Source organism: Coenobita brevimanus, chromosome 50 (assembly GCF_032717465.1).
Source record: "Coenobita brevimanus isolate Jiangsu-jjx chromosome 50, ASM3271746v2, whole genome shotgun sequence".
In the NCBI taxonomy this organism is placed as follows: Eukaryota; Metazoa; Arthropoda; class Malacostraca; order Decapoda; family Coenobitidae; genus Coenobita; species Coenobita brevimanus.
In genome coordinates, this window is record NC_137003.1 from 39,596,964 (window position 1) to 39,611,674 (window position 14,711).

The 14,711-nt window shown below is 42.3% G+C and overlaps 1 protein-coding gene across 1 annotated transcript in view; it reads right to left on the reverse strand.

Annotated features, from left to right (window-relative positions):
* The window catches only part of LOC145399811 (rho GTPase-activating protein conundrum-like), a 234,665-nt gene that overhangs the window by 163,501 nt on the left and 56,453 nt on the right, over positions 1-14,711 (reverse strand). Inside the window, exons 9-10 of the mRNA XM_080272372.1 lie at positions 12,612-12,783; positions 6,364-6,467 (exon numbers count right to left, since the gene is read on the reverse strand). Coding sequence (XP_080128498.1) covers positions 6,364-6,467; positions 12,612-12,783 — 276 coding nt within the window. The remainder of the gene's footprint in view (positions 1-6,363; positions 6,468-12,611; positions 12,784-14,711) is intronic.

Here is a 14,711-nt window from a genome sequence, read left to right on the forward strand (position 1 = left end):
CACACACACACACACACACACACACACACACACACACACACACACACACATCCCCTCCTTTCCTCCCTCTTCTCCATCTGCAATTACCCCTCTCCCATCCATCCTCCATCCTTTGTGATGCCCACTGATTTTTTTTTTTTAATAGTTTTTGGTGATTTACTGAAAAATTATTGGTTGTATCGAAATTCTGAAAAAATCACAACAAACCTCATAAAATTCTGCATCTCGACACATCTCGTGCTCGATGCAGGTAAAATTTTGCACTGGGATGTTGGGAAGTTATCTGAAGCTATTTTTACCCTTGAACAATTTTATTCTCACTGCATTATTGTGCTTTTACTCATCAGTTTCCATAGGCGTACGAGCCAGGGGGGCTGGGGGGGCTGCAGCCCCCCCAAGATTTGGGCAGACACAAATTTTTCGGGCAGAGTAGCCAATGTAGCAGGGCTATTCAACTGGCGGATCGTGAGCTAAATCCTGTCCTTGAGTGTTTTTTCTTTTCATATATGAAATTTTACTTTTCCTTTAAAAAAAGAAATGCCATAACAGTCCTTTTCTGTGCTTTTAAAAAATATTTCTTAGTTCTTACTGTTTATAAATAAACTATCAGCCAGTGTTGACAGGCTGAGCTGGATGCTCGTGTCAGTACCGTCCGTTCGTAAATTACATAATAGTGGACAGGCTCATAAGTCTGTACGTGTCTAGGACGGGAGAACAAGTACACACTATGCGTTGGCAGAGTCCCCAAGTCCCGCCTGCCAGTTTGCTCAGGGCTTGAGTGGAAGCTGCACAGTGACACATGTCCGGACTTATTCTTTAAAATCCTTAAGTATCACACGATGGTCATGCAGGTGGGAAGCCGTGAAAAGTGTTCACGAGCAAACTGAGAGAATTGTAAAAGCTCTCATTCAGCTGGCAGATGAAAAGATCCCAAGACATACTCTGATAGTCGTGCATTTCTTTCTGCAATCTGTGACTTTGAGTTCATTCTTGGACTCTGTATCCTCAAAGTCATTCTTTCAAACACCAACAGTCTGAGCAGATACTTACAGTCCAAAAATATGGATGTCATCACTGCTCGCCGAAATGCAGATCTTACCATCAGGACATTGAGAGAATGTCGTAATGATGATAGCTTTGACAAGATCTGGCAAAGGGTTGACCAAATCAGCCAAAACATATAGTCTTGGATTGAAAATACAAGAGAATACCTCGAAAAAAACCATCTCGTCGATTGCAAGCCCTTGTAGGAGAATTGACAGGGATGGATGCCCAACCACTGACACCAGTACAGCATCATCGTGTCAACACTTATTACAATTCAATTGACAAGGTCCTGTCAGAACTGGAAGTTCGTTTCAAGGGTAATGATCAAGATGTTCTGTGTGCTCTTGGTGCCATTGCAATAAGTGATTCACCATCACAAAGTGACTATGAACTAGTTGCAAACTTTTATGGCCTGGACAAGGATCTGATGGAAGCAGAACAGAGACTTTTCTATAAGCTTAAGCAAAGGCGACAAGGAGTCTTCCTCAAGACAGCATCAGATGTTGTCCAGTTTTTACACGAAAATGAACTGTCAGAAATGGTACCCGAGTTCATGAAAGTTGTATCTCTTTTGGCTGTCATCCCTGCTACTTCATGTTAGCAGAGAGTTCTTTCAGTGGACTTCGTAAGCTGAAATCCTACCTTCGCAGCACCATGGGTCAAGCAAGAGTTAGCTGCCTAGCACTTATCAACATAGAAAGAGAATATGCTACTAGAGTGATTGAAGAATATATGGACAAAATTATAGATGTTTTTGGAAAAAGAAAGGGACGTGAAAAATATTTTTTCTAACTTGATTTTTTCTGTAAGTCTTAACTTTATTATGGATAGGAAAAGAAGCACCTTATTTTTCTAATCATGTTTTAATTTAGTATGAAGGTGGACTATAATTTACTGCAATTTTTAATAATTACTATATACCATTCAACCATTGCAATTTATTTCAGTAACAGCTATTATTTATTTAGTATATTACATTAAAACGTATAACCCATACTAATTACTCAGTTAAATTTTATACTGTAGGCTTTATATAATACTTGTAAATGTGGGTGAAATTTAGCAGCTCAGTTAACCTTCATTTTACATGGTGTGTAGGATAAATGTGCAATGTCTTCATGAAATGTGGTTTCTTCCTTCACACACACACACATACACACACACACACACACACACACACACACACACACATATATATATATATATATATATATATATATATATATATATATATATGTATATATATATATATATATATATATATATATATATATATATATATATATACAGTAATCACTCTAATATCCGGACGCCCAATAACCGAACATCCCCACTAACCGAACCTTATCGTCCTGGGATCAAACATTCCCAAAATGGTCCGAAAATCCAAAAAAATTGGAAAAAAAACCGATTTTTTGCCGTCCGTAATTTGAACTTGCCGCGCGCGCCGCGTGAGAGCATTGTTTTGGTTCGTCATTCCTCCGACGTCCGATAGAGCGCCGCTGCATCCTCCCCACTTCCCGCCTGTCTCTCACCGCGACTGGACCTGCGCTCTTCGTCATGGCTGCCCACGTGCTCGCTTTTGTGGTGGTGCCGTACTTGCTGCAAGGCCTCCTGCTGCTCTCTGCCCTACTCTTAGTGTGTGTGATGATGGCCCCGCCTCCTGAGAAAAGGAAGAGAGTGGTGTTGACTCTGGAGAAGAAACGGGAGATATTGGAGAAGGTTGATGCGGGTTGGTCTTCCTCTCGCATTCTCCGCGAGTTCAACCTGGCCCGGTCGACTTTGTTTGATATCAAGCGTTCCCGAGACAAGCTCATGCAGTACACGGCTGACTTCCTCGTCGAGAAGCAAACGCAACGTGGAGAGGAAGGTTATGTTTACTCCCAAGTATGCAGAGATCGACCGCTCCACGTTGATTTGGTATCGACAGCAACGTGCAGCTGGTGTGATGGTACGTGGAACGGAGCTGAAGGCTGCTGCTGAGAAGTTTGCAAGGCTTCACGACGCCCTAGACTTCCAAGGCATCCGAGGGTTGGCTCTTCGCGTTCAAGTTGCGACATGGCCTTACTAACCGTAAAGCACATGGCGAAGCATTGGACGCTAACGAGGATGGAGTGGACGAGTTTCGGCACAAGGTGAAAGGCTTGATCGACAGGGAGGGCCTCACTCTCGGTCAAGTCTATAACGCTGACGAAACTGGCCTATTCTATCGCTCGGTGCCAACGAACACTCTCGCCGATGAGACGGAGAAGCGTGTACCTGGCCGCAAGCTTTCTAAGGAACGGATATCTGCTTTGTGTTGTGCCAATGCTAACGGCATGCACCGGCTTAAGCCCGTTATTGTTGGCCGTGCAAAGCAGCCTCGGTGCCTTCGTGGGGTGATGGATGTCCTTCCTGTCGTATGGTACCATTCTTTGAAAGCATGGTTCACAGCTGTGATTTTCAAAGACTGTTTTCACCATCACTGGCCAAGGAGGTCATACATTACCAGACGAAGACACTGGGAATTCCTCGCGACCAGGTAAAGGCTCTCCTTCTCCCTCGACAATGCACCTGCCCACCCGTGCGACAAGGACTTGGTTGCTGAGAATGGCCGTATTAGGTGCATGTTTCTGCCACCTAATACGACTGCTCTCATTCAACCAATGGACCAAGGAGTGATCGTGGCAACAAAGCGCCTGTACCGTCGGAAGTTCCTGGACGAGGTGATGGTGGTTCTCGAGGACGAGGACGAGCGCAGGGAAGGACGTGACACTCGAGGCAAGCGGACTTTGGAAAACCTTCGCCGCTACAACATCAAGTCTGCGCTGTACAACTGGGCTAGTGCATGGAAGGAAGTCCCTGTGAAAACTCTTGAAAATGGTTGGTCTCGTTTGCTTCTCGGAACAGATGTGGAGTACGATTTCCTAGGGTTTGACGTGGATGACTTCCATGCACGGCTGCATGCACGCACGGCGACGATGTTGATGTGGACGATGTTCGTGAGTGGTTGGACGACGACGAGGGCGATCCTGGGTATCAGACGTTGTCTGATATCGAGATCGCGTCTTCGGTTGCTGGTGTCAGTCCCGAACTTGAAGATTCCGACGACGAAGGCGATGATGATGCAGACTCCGCCCAGCAGGACACTACTCCAGCCATCCCCAAGCTGAGCGCACTCCGGGAACATCTAGAGTTCGTCCTAGACTACCTGGAACACCCGGACTGCGACAGGGAGATGGGGCCCTTGGGACTCGTGGAGGAAGTGCGTGCTTTCCGGCAGCGCATCATCAATCGCCAGAATCGTCGGTCCTTGCGTCAGTCAACGATTGACAGTTTTTTCAGGCCCGTGACCCCGCTGTGCCAAGCCCTGGTTCCACTCCGTTGCCTCCCAAGACAGGCCCTCATGCTCCGAGCCACAGCCCAGCACATCAGCTACAGTGGAGTCACCGCTCGACGTGAGTTTGCGGCTGTCTTCAGAGTCTTCTGTAGTCGGTACGCCATCACCACTACCCACCGATGCACCCCTTGGACGCCTGCCAGTGATACTCTCGGGCTCTGACAGTGAATAAACAGCAAGAACTTCTCCACTAGACCACACGGGGAATTTTGAGTGTTGTGCAGTGAAAAAAACGGTGTGTTGTGTTAAGGTTTTCAAGTTGGGAGAAAAGACTAAGTAGAAAAGAAATTTAACGTAACTAACCTTCTTTGTTTTGGCTTTGGAAACTTAAAAAACTTGGGAAAAGTTAATGTGCAACACTTAAATTTAATGGAACATTATTTGGACTAAAGTGAACACTGTGAAAAGAACGGACTTCTGTGTGTTAGTGACTAAGTTCAGTGCAAGACTTCAGGAAGAGTGTAGTGCAAGTGCTTCAGGAAATCGTTCTTACTGTCAGAGTCCGAGAGGAGGCGGTTATTCATCGAGGTGGCCAGGGACTTGCTGTAAGTAGCCAAAATGTTTCATGTTGTACTATTTTCCATACTATATTTACCAGAATGTTTCATATTGTATATTTTCCCATACTATACTTACCAGAAAGTGTCATACTGTACTTCTTTCCATACTAAACTTACCTCATGCATGTGCAGTAGGAATGGGTTTTTCAGAGTTCGGTTAGGTTCGGTTAGGTTAGGTTCGGTTAGAGTCCATAAGTACCAGAATGTTTATTAATGTATGAACATACTTCTAAACCCACATTTTATGTGTCTATTGCATTTATTTCAGTCATTTATGTGCCTTATTGGTGTGATTTGGGTGTTAAATAGGTGCTATGCATGTCCGGAGGGAGTTGTATAGGTGTTTCTCTGTGTTAGGGTCCGTAAGTACAAGTCCATAAGCTGGGGCCCAATATCCGGACAAAACCAATATCCGAACCTACCGATGGCTCTATTGATCCGGATATTGGAGTGATTACTGTATATATATATATATATATATATATATATATATATATATATATATATATATATATATAAATAAATATATATATATATATATATATATATATATATATATATATATATATATATAAATAAAATTGCTTGGATTTACAGGCAAAATATATTTCGGGCAGAGAGAGTTCAGCCCCCCCAGATGAGAAGGGTCCCGTACGCCTATGTCAGTTTCGTTGTTTTTATTTGCTTATCTTATAGTACATACACCAGCAAAGATGATGGTATACAATTTAAACCAATAATAACCAATTTCTGAGGGCAAATTTGGCTGTGAAAATTTTTTTCTTTGTCCCAAGGTAGAAACAGTCATCTCCAGGATGGAGGAGGGATGGGGGGGGGAGAAGAGAGGGGAAGGTGGGAGGACTGGGAGAGCCATGTACACCACAAAATCTGTGTTCCGACGCGCTCATTTCAAACTTACAGCCCCAAAAGGTGAACTTGGGGCTGGCTTAGGTATCATGAAGCCCTTTAACATGTAAACATATGGCCCTATAACGTAGAATTCTCATAAAGCAGGAACTTCAGGGTACGATATTCCTGTGTTATGTGAGCGCTCACTCTATATGTTTGTTTACAATAACAGAACAGTGTATGGAAAAACAAAAGAATAATGTACTTATCTATCATACAATTCATTACTGTCCTATCATGTGCATAGGAAGTTTATAAAGGGATAATTATTAGGTCTCTCTCTTTCTCTCTCTCTTCCTCTACATATCTATCTACCTATCTATCTATATCTATCTATCTATCTATACACACACACACCATAAAAGAACAGAGGAAGGAAAAACAATAGAATAAAAAAAAAATAACAGCTTCTGAGGAACAAGGTATAGTCACAGAATAACTCTATATAAACATGAAAAGGAGAACAACCTTGTAAAAGAGAAGAGGTACATTGGTTTCAAGGGGTCGCTCGGGTAGATGGTTGCGGTCCCTCTCCAAAAGGGTTTCCAGAGGCACACCAAAAACTCCACTCTCTGTTGGAAAGAGGACTGCAAAAGTTAAACTCCTCAAATAAACAAATTATAAACAACATATACTGAGATACTGACTAGTGATGAAAAGAAAATAGTGGCTGCAATGTCCAAGTTTTTAAATACTGCACTATATTGCTTTCTTTAAAATATATAATTATAGCGGTGCTCCAAATGGATTGAGACAGTGAGGGTTTATATCCGAGGAATGGTTGGGGTTACTGCTCACGTAATGCCACTCAGGGACAAGTGAGGCTGGTCACTCTCATCTTAAATGTCAGGACCAATTTGCCTAGCCTCGGACTCCTATGCTTCTCATAGGGCAACGTAGGATTGGATGATAGATGAATCATCTTTACTATGTTTACCACTGACAAATATAAATGGTAGGATCAAAAAATAAGAAAGCACAAAAAAATGGAACAATCAACAGTCTGCCTCTGAAAATCTCGGCACTAACTCACAGGTAATCATCATCATCATCCAGACCTCCTTTCCCACTCTAGGGCAGGGTGAGGAGTAGCAATGTCTAGAAAGCCCAAATCTGCCCACTCCAATGGGTCACACTTCCATTCACTCATCATTCAAGCCCCTAGAATCCAGGCTCTATCTGATTTGCCAAAAACATTCACCATGTTCTGTAGCTTCACATAAACGCATTCGATAGAGTCATTCCGGATGCTGTCACATTAAAAAAGGGTGCCAAATCCCCGATCAAGCACTTCTCCTCACAATATTCATCCAGCCAGCTTGATCTCTTGTCAGTCCCCTAGCCTCACCGGCTTCCAAACCTCTCTTCCTCACACACTCATCCACCATTTCCTTCCACCTTCTCCTTGGCCCACCTCATCTCCTCCCTCCTTCAAATTTGCTCAGATGAACCTTTTTCACCACTCTATTGTTATCCATTCTCTCCACATGACCATACCATCTCAGCACACTCTCTTCGATTCTGGTGTCCACAGACTTCCTCACTCCACATCTATCTATCTATCTATTGCCAGATGCCTCAATCCCGTTTGGGGTGGCCACAAACAAATCGCCTCCAAGTCGCCCTGTCCCCCGCCATTTCACTGCCCTGCTCCCAACTCACACCCCCCTCTCTCATATACCTCTCCACCCTATCCCTCCATCTCATCCTCGGCCTCCCCCTCCCTCTTCCCCCCTCCACCTCACTCACATACACTCTCTTTGTCAGTCTTTCACCCTCCATCCTCTCCATATGGCCAAACCACCTCAGTGTGTTCCTCATAACGCTTCCTATCACATCCACATCCACACCACAACGCTCCTTTATATCCTCATTCGTCAGCCTGTCTCTCCATGTGACTCCACAGGCTCCTCTTGAATAACTCATTTCCACTGCTCTCACTCTTGACTTGTGTCCTTTCAACAATGTCCAAGCTTCACTTCTGTACATTAGAGTTGGTATCACAATACTGTCATGTAGTAACTTTTTCACTTCCATGCTCACTTCCCTGTTTCTTATCACTGCTTTCAAAGAACCAGCAACCTTTCTTCCCTGCTGTACCCTTTCAAGCACTTCACCCTCCAAACCTCCATCCTTACTCATCACACTACCCAAGTACTTAAACGTACTCACATTTTCCAATTCCTCACCATCCAACCTCGCTGTACATTCACTAACTTCACCTCTCTCAAAGACCATCACTTTACTCTTCCCTACATTCACCTTTAGATTCCGTTTCTTACACACTCTCCCAAATTCATCCACCAAGCCTTGCAGCTCCCCTTCGTCTTCACTCAACAACACAGTATCATCTGCAAACAACAGTACAGGGAGTTTCCAAACACTATCCTCTCTCACCAGGGCCACTCCAACATCGACTACCCTACCTTGTACCTCTTTTATTACCTCATCCATGTACAGATTGAACAACCATGGAGACATGACACATCCCTGTTTCAAACCAACTTTCAAGGAGAAAAATTCACTTAGTTCACCATCCACACGCACTGCAGCCTTCGCACCATCATACATACTCTTCACAGCATTCAACAACTTTCCATCTACTCCATATATTCTTAACACTTTCCACAATCCTTGTCTATCCACCCTGTCATATGCTTTCTCCAAATCCATGAAAGCCGAATACAACTTCTTTCTCTTCTCTAGAAACTTTTCCACTAAAGATCTAAGAATGAATATCTGATCTACACAACCTCTTCCCTTCCTAAAGCCTCCCTGTTCTTCTCCAACTAATTTCTCTGTTCTTTCTCTAACTCTGTCTATAAGTATCCTACTATACACTTTTCCTATTATACTAAGAAGACAAATGCCCCTATGATCACCACACACTTCTTTTTCCCCTTTTCCTTTGTACAAGGGAATAATTATACCTGACTTCCAATCCTCCGGGACTCTACCTTCCTCCCAGGCCAATCTGCACATCTTCCACATCCATTCTACTACTATCTCTCCCCCATGCTTCAGCATTTCACCACACACTCCATCAATTCCTGGGGCTTTCCCCGATTTAACTTTCTTCATTGCTTCCACAACTTCTATCCTACTGATTTTTTCCTGTCTTCTCACCTCCCTCCTTCTCCCAGCCATTCCCCAGCCACTTATACTAGCATTACTTCCATCCTCTACGTTCAACAATTCCTTAAAGTGTTCTCTCCATCTGCTCACTTTTTCTCCCTTCTCCACTAGTAATCTACCATTTTTATCTTTCACTCCCCTGCTAACTTCACTTCCACCCTGTCTTACTCTTTTCACTTCTCTCCAGAACATTTTCTTACAGTCCCTCCACTTTACACTCAAATTCCTTCCAAATTCCTCATCCACTCTCTTCTTACTCTCTCTAACTAATCTTTTCACCTCTCTCTTTCTTTCCACATATAACTCTCTCTTCCGCCTCTCAACTTCTTCCACGCCCCTATTTCTCATCCATTCATTATATGCTTTCTTCTTTTGTGCCACAGCCTGTTTCACCTCTTCAGTCCACCACGCTGTTCCTTGCACCCCCCTCCGTCTTCTCTTCCTTCCACACACCACATCACATGCTGCACATATTTCTTCTGTAAATATTCTACACACACCTTCCACATCCCCCATCTGCTCCAACTCATATTTGCCCAATCGTTCCTCCACTTCTCTCTTATACTCTGCCTTTTTCTCATCCTCTTGTAACCTTTCCACTCTCCTTGCAACTATTCCTTCCTCTCGTCTTTCCCTTCTTCTATTCCTCCATCATACTTGCATTCTAATTCTGGCCACCACCAAGTAGTGGTCAGAAAGCCCACTCCCCCAACCTCTATACACTCTTGCATCCTTTACACATCTTTGCATCCTTTCATCCACATACACATAATCAATCATTGCCTTCCTTTCATTCAGTTCACCACCCACCCTTCTCATCACTTGCCATGTATACCTGTGGATCATTTTATGCCTGAAGAGGGTATTGGCTATCACCAACCCCCTCCCAGCACAAATGTCCACTAACGCACTGCCATTCTCATCTATCTCAGCAGGCACACCCCACTCACCAACTATTCCATCCACCTTCACATTCCCAACTTTACCATTCATATCACCAATCAAAAACACTCTCTCATTCCTTCCAAACTTTTCCATGCACACTTCCACATTTGTTCAGAACTCTTCTCTCACTCTTCTAGCACGATCTTGCGTTGGTGCATACACACACACAATCGCCCACATTTGTATTCCAACTTTCAACTTTACCCACATCTTTCATGAATTACATTATTTCATATCCTATCCACTCTCTGAACTCCACATACATCCCTCAGTAGTCCCATCTCCACTGCTTTCACTCCTGACTTTTCATTTTCATGCCACACCATAGTCTCACATCCATATGTTAAAGTTGGCACTAACACTCCTTCATATAATCCTTGTGCAGCTGCAACACTCAAGCCTCTATTTCTTATCAAGGCCTTCAATGCACCAGGTACAGTACTTTTCTTCCTTGTGTTACTCTACTTTCAACTTCTTTTGCACATCTTCCTCTCTTTTCTATCACGGTACCCAGGTATTTGAACCCTCTCACCAATTCCAGTCTCTCTCCATTCACTATAACATTGCACTGGGAGTCACCTTCTCTCTCAATAATCAACACTTTACTCTTTTCTACATTTAATCTCAAGGCACAACACTCACAGACATCAGCAAATCTCTGCACTAGTCTACCAAGTTCTTGTCTGGTATTTGCAAGTAGTACTGCATCATCAGCATACATAAAATTTCAGGTATTCCATCCATCACCATTCATTACCAGCACCATCCCACTCTCCATTACTCGTGTTTTTACTTCTCTCATCACCCCAACCATATATATATATATATATATATATATATATATATATATATATATATATATATATATATATATATATATATATATATATATATATATATATATATATATATATATATATATAGATAGATAGATAGATAGATAGATAGATAGATATTCACTGAACAAACATGGGAACATCACACAACCTTGTTGCATGCCCACAACAATCATGAACCATTCACTTAGAGGTCCATTTACCCTTACACATGCTTCACTACCATCATAAAAACTCTTGACAGCATTTAGCAGCTTACCATCTACTCTGTACATGTGCAAAACCTTCCACAATCCATCTCTGTCTACTTTGTCGTATGCTTTTTCCAGATCCCACAGGTAATGATTTGTAAAAAAGAATGTTTCATATAATTACAGTAAGTCACTCTTGCAAAGCTTGTGGCATAGATATCAGTCTGTCAATTGCCAAGTTAACCCCTTCAACACAAAGACATCCTTCTTTATGTGACTACTGCTTAGACAATTGTATTAGGCTCAGATGAGACTTAGTGCACTAGAGGAATTAAAAATTGCCTCAGCTGATCTTCTTCAGAACTATAACATCTTTTTCATTTGTTCTTGCTACTTTCAGAAAATTTTATTCTGCTTAGACGAGACCTCTCTTAGTGAATGGGCTGAAAGGGGATGCAACTCTTGTCTTGCGTAGTTCCATATATAAATACTTCATGCCTCCATTTCCATCTTTTGTTTGGTGGTAGGTGGTGGCAACCATCATCCACTCGCTTAATGTAGTGCTGCCTACTTCTTCCTCCACCTTTTTCATTTTTTCTGTGTCCGCCCTCCTCTCTTCCTATTTATCCAATTTTGACTGTCAATTTTTATTCCTCTAATTCCTTTTCAGGTGGCTTTACACTGATTGGCATGCATAATGGTTTCCTGTAAGCCAAGAAACCATTTACAATGCTGGGTGGTAACTATATAACTAACCCATACATGTTCCCTATGTGTCAACAAGTGGTTTGGCAATGGGTTGGTGCCCCTCCCTGTAAAAACAACTAATGGCCACCCCCTATAGGATTATGGAATCTGGCTATAGACAGATAAATAGACAGATTGTTACGGCACATCACATGAATATAAAGTCTCTCTTATTTTTGTTTGTGACATGATATTTGGTTTGCAATGTTTTGTTATAGTATACATTTTATTAGGTAAGAAATTTGTGCTTCAACTATGGGGAAAATAGGAGAGCCTTTGCTTGCATTTAGTTTATATGTGCAATCTCTTTCGTGTGCATACAAAGACTCTGTTGTTTTATGTGGGCTAGGCCGCTAGAGGCAGAGGACCCGCCTAACTCAAGTGTGTTGGGGGTTCCGTGATTTTCTGGGCATTAACCAGAGATTGAGAGGTGCCACAATCTTCGTATACACTCAGGCTAGGGGTCTGTGTATGGACTTCCTCCTGAGGTAAGGGGAGGTGGACAAGATTTATGACAAGGGTTGCTACGCGAGAGGCCTCCGAGGGGAACTGTGATGTAGGTAACATTATTTTCTGGTGAACATCCAATAAAGCAGACCCCCGAGTACAAGGCCAGGCATTTTACAATCCCGACCTATATAGATAACATCTTTGGATGTTACATAGTCAGTTACTTTACTTCCTTAACTCTCATGCATCACTTTCTCACACCATCATCTTAACCATCCTATCCTTGATGATAATGACATTTTGAGAAAAGAATGGCATGGAAGCTTCTGGAGCAAAGTAGGTGAAGAAAACTACAAATAGAGGCACATATCCAAAGCTAAACAGTGCATATTTTTGTTCCTCTTCACCCTACCTTCTTTGCTGTGTTTTCTTTTCTTGAGTTTACGCCAGCGATGATGGATAGACTGTTCCGTAAAGAGGATGTCCAGCTCCAGAAGAGCCAGAGATGTGAGTCGTGTCAGGTCCCCCTCATCCAGCCAGTCCATCCGGGTCTGACCACATCGACTAGTCTCCAGAGTCAGATTCTGCCAAGAAAATAATGAATGAGGTAAGACCCATATTCTCATCTGTTAATACAGCTTCCCAGCAACTCTTCCATTGTGATTTTTTTTCCATATTACACTTTTATATTCTCTTCTATGCTACTGTACTTTGTAATATTGTACTAACACAGTTTCCATATCACTGAAGACAATATTCTGTTATATGCAGAAATAAATTGATATGGAGAAAATCTTGGGAAGCCTCCTTAACTGAAAAGAATATGATCCAAAGAGGGATTACAAAGCAAAATTTTGTGAAGACCATATGATTTGTGAGGTACAACTATGAATTTAAGAGATCTGAATGTTGACTTAATGGAAGTGGGGTTCATTTGAAATGGATCCTCTCTTGATAGTTCTCTAGGTACAGTAGGTGGGAGAGAGGGCTAACAAAGATAATAAATAATTTGACTCATTTCTGACAAAGCAATAATGTATATGAGATAGGTATATCAATTACATACAGATACATGATGGATTAATATTTGACAATTCTGAAATACCGCATCGTTATGGCCACAAATTCCACATTAATACAGTGGACCCTCAATTTGCACAGCTAATATATCTGGGAATTTTACAGTTCAAACTGAAACATGAAAATTATGCTACTGAAACCCACATCTAATGATTAACTGGTACTGTATTGTGAAATGATTGATTATGTGTGTGTGGATGAAAGGATGCGAAGATGTATATTGGATGCAAGAGTTTATAGAGGTTGGGGGAGTGGACTTTCTGACCACTACTTGGTGGTGGCCAGAGTTAAAGTTCCAGTAAGATGGAGGAATAGAAGAAGGGAAAGACGAGAGGAAGGAGTAGTTGCAAGGAGAGTGGAAAGGTTACAAGAGGATGAGAAAAAGGCAGAGTATAAGAGAGAAGTGGAGGAATGATTGGGCAAATATGAGTTGGAGCAGATGGGGGACGTGGAAGGTGTGTGTAGAATATTTACAGAAGAAATATGTGCAGCATGTGATGTGGTGTGTGGAAGGAAGAGAAGAAGGAGGGGGTGCAAGGAACAGCGTGGTGGACTGAAGAGGTGAAACGGGCTGTGGCACAAAAGAAGAAAACATACAATGAATGGATGAGAAATAGGGGCGTGGAAGAAGTTGAGAGGCGGAAGAGAGAGTTATATGTAGAAAGAAGGAGAGAGGTGAAAAGATTAGTAAGAGAGAGTAAGAAGAGAGTGGATGAGGAATTTGGAAGGAATTTGAGTGTAAAGTGGAGGGACTGTAAGAAAATGTTCTGGAAAGAGGTGAAAAGAGTAAGACAGGGTGGAAGTGGAGTTAGCAGGGGAGTGAAAGATAAAAATGGTAGATTACTAGTGGAGAAGGGAGAAAAAGTGAGCACATGGAGAGAACACTTTAAGGAATTGTTGAACGTGGAGGATGGAAGTAATGCGAGTATAAGTGGCTGGGGAATGGCTGGAAGAAGGAGGGAGGTGAGAAGACAGGAAGAAATCAGTAGGATAGAAGTTGTGGAAGCAATGAAGAAAGTTAAATCAGGGAAAGCCCCAGGGATTGATGGAGTGTGTGGTGAAATGCTGAAGCATGGGGGAGAGATAGTAGTAGAATGGATGTGGAAGATGTGCAGATTGGCCTGGGAGGAAGGTAGAGTCCCGGAGGATTGGAAGTCAGGTATAATTATTCCCTTGTACAAAGGAAAAGGGGAAAAAGAAGTGTGTGGTAATCATAGGGGCATTTGTCTTCTTAGTATAACAGGAAAAGTATATGGTAGAATACTTATTGACAGAGTTAGAGAAAGAACAGAGAAATTAGTTGGAGAAGAACAGGGAGGCTTTAGAAAGGGAAGAGGTTGTGTAGATCAGATATTCATTCTCAGATCTTTAGTGGAAAAGTTTCTAGAGAAGGGAAAGAAGTTGTATGCGGCTTTCATGGATTTGGAGAAAG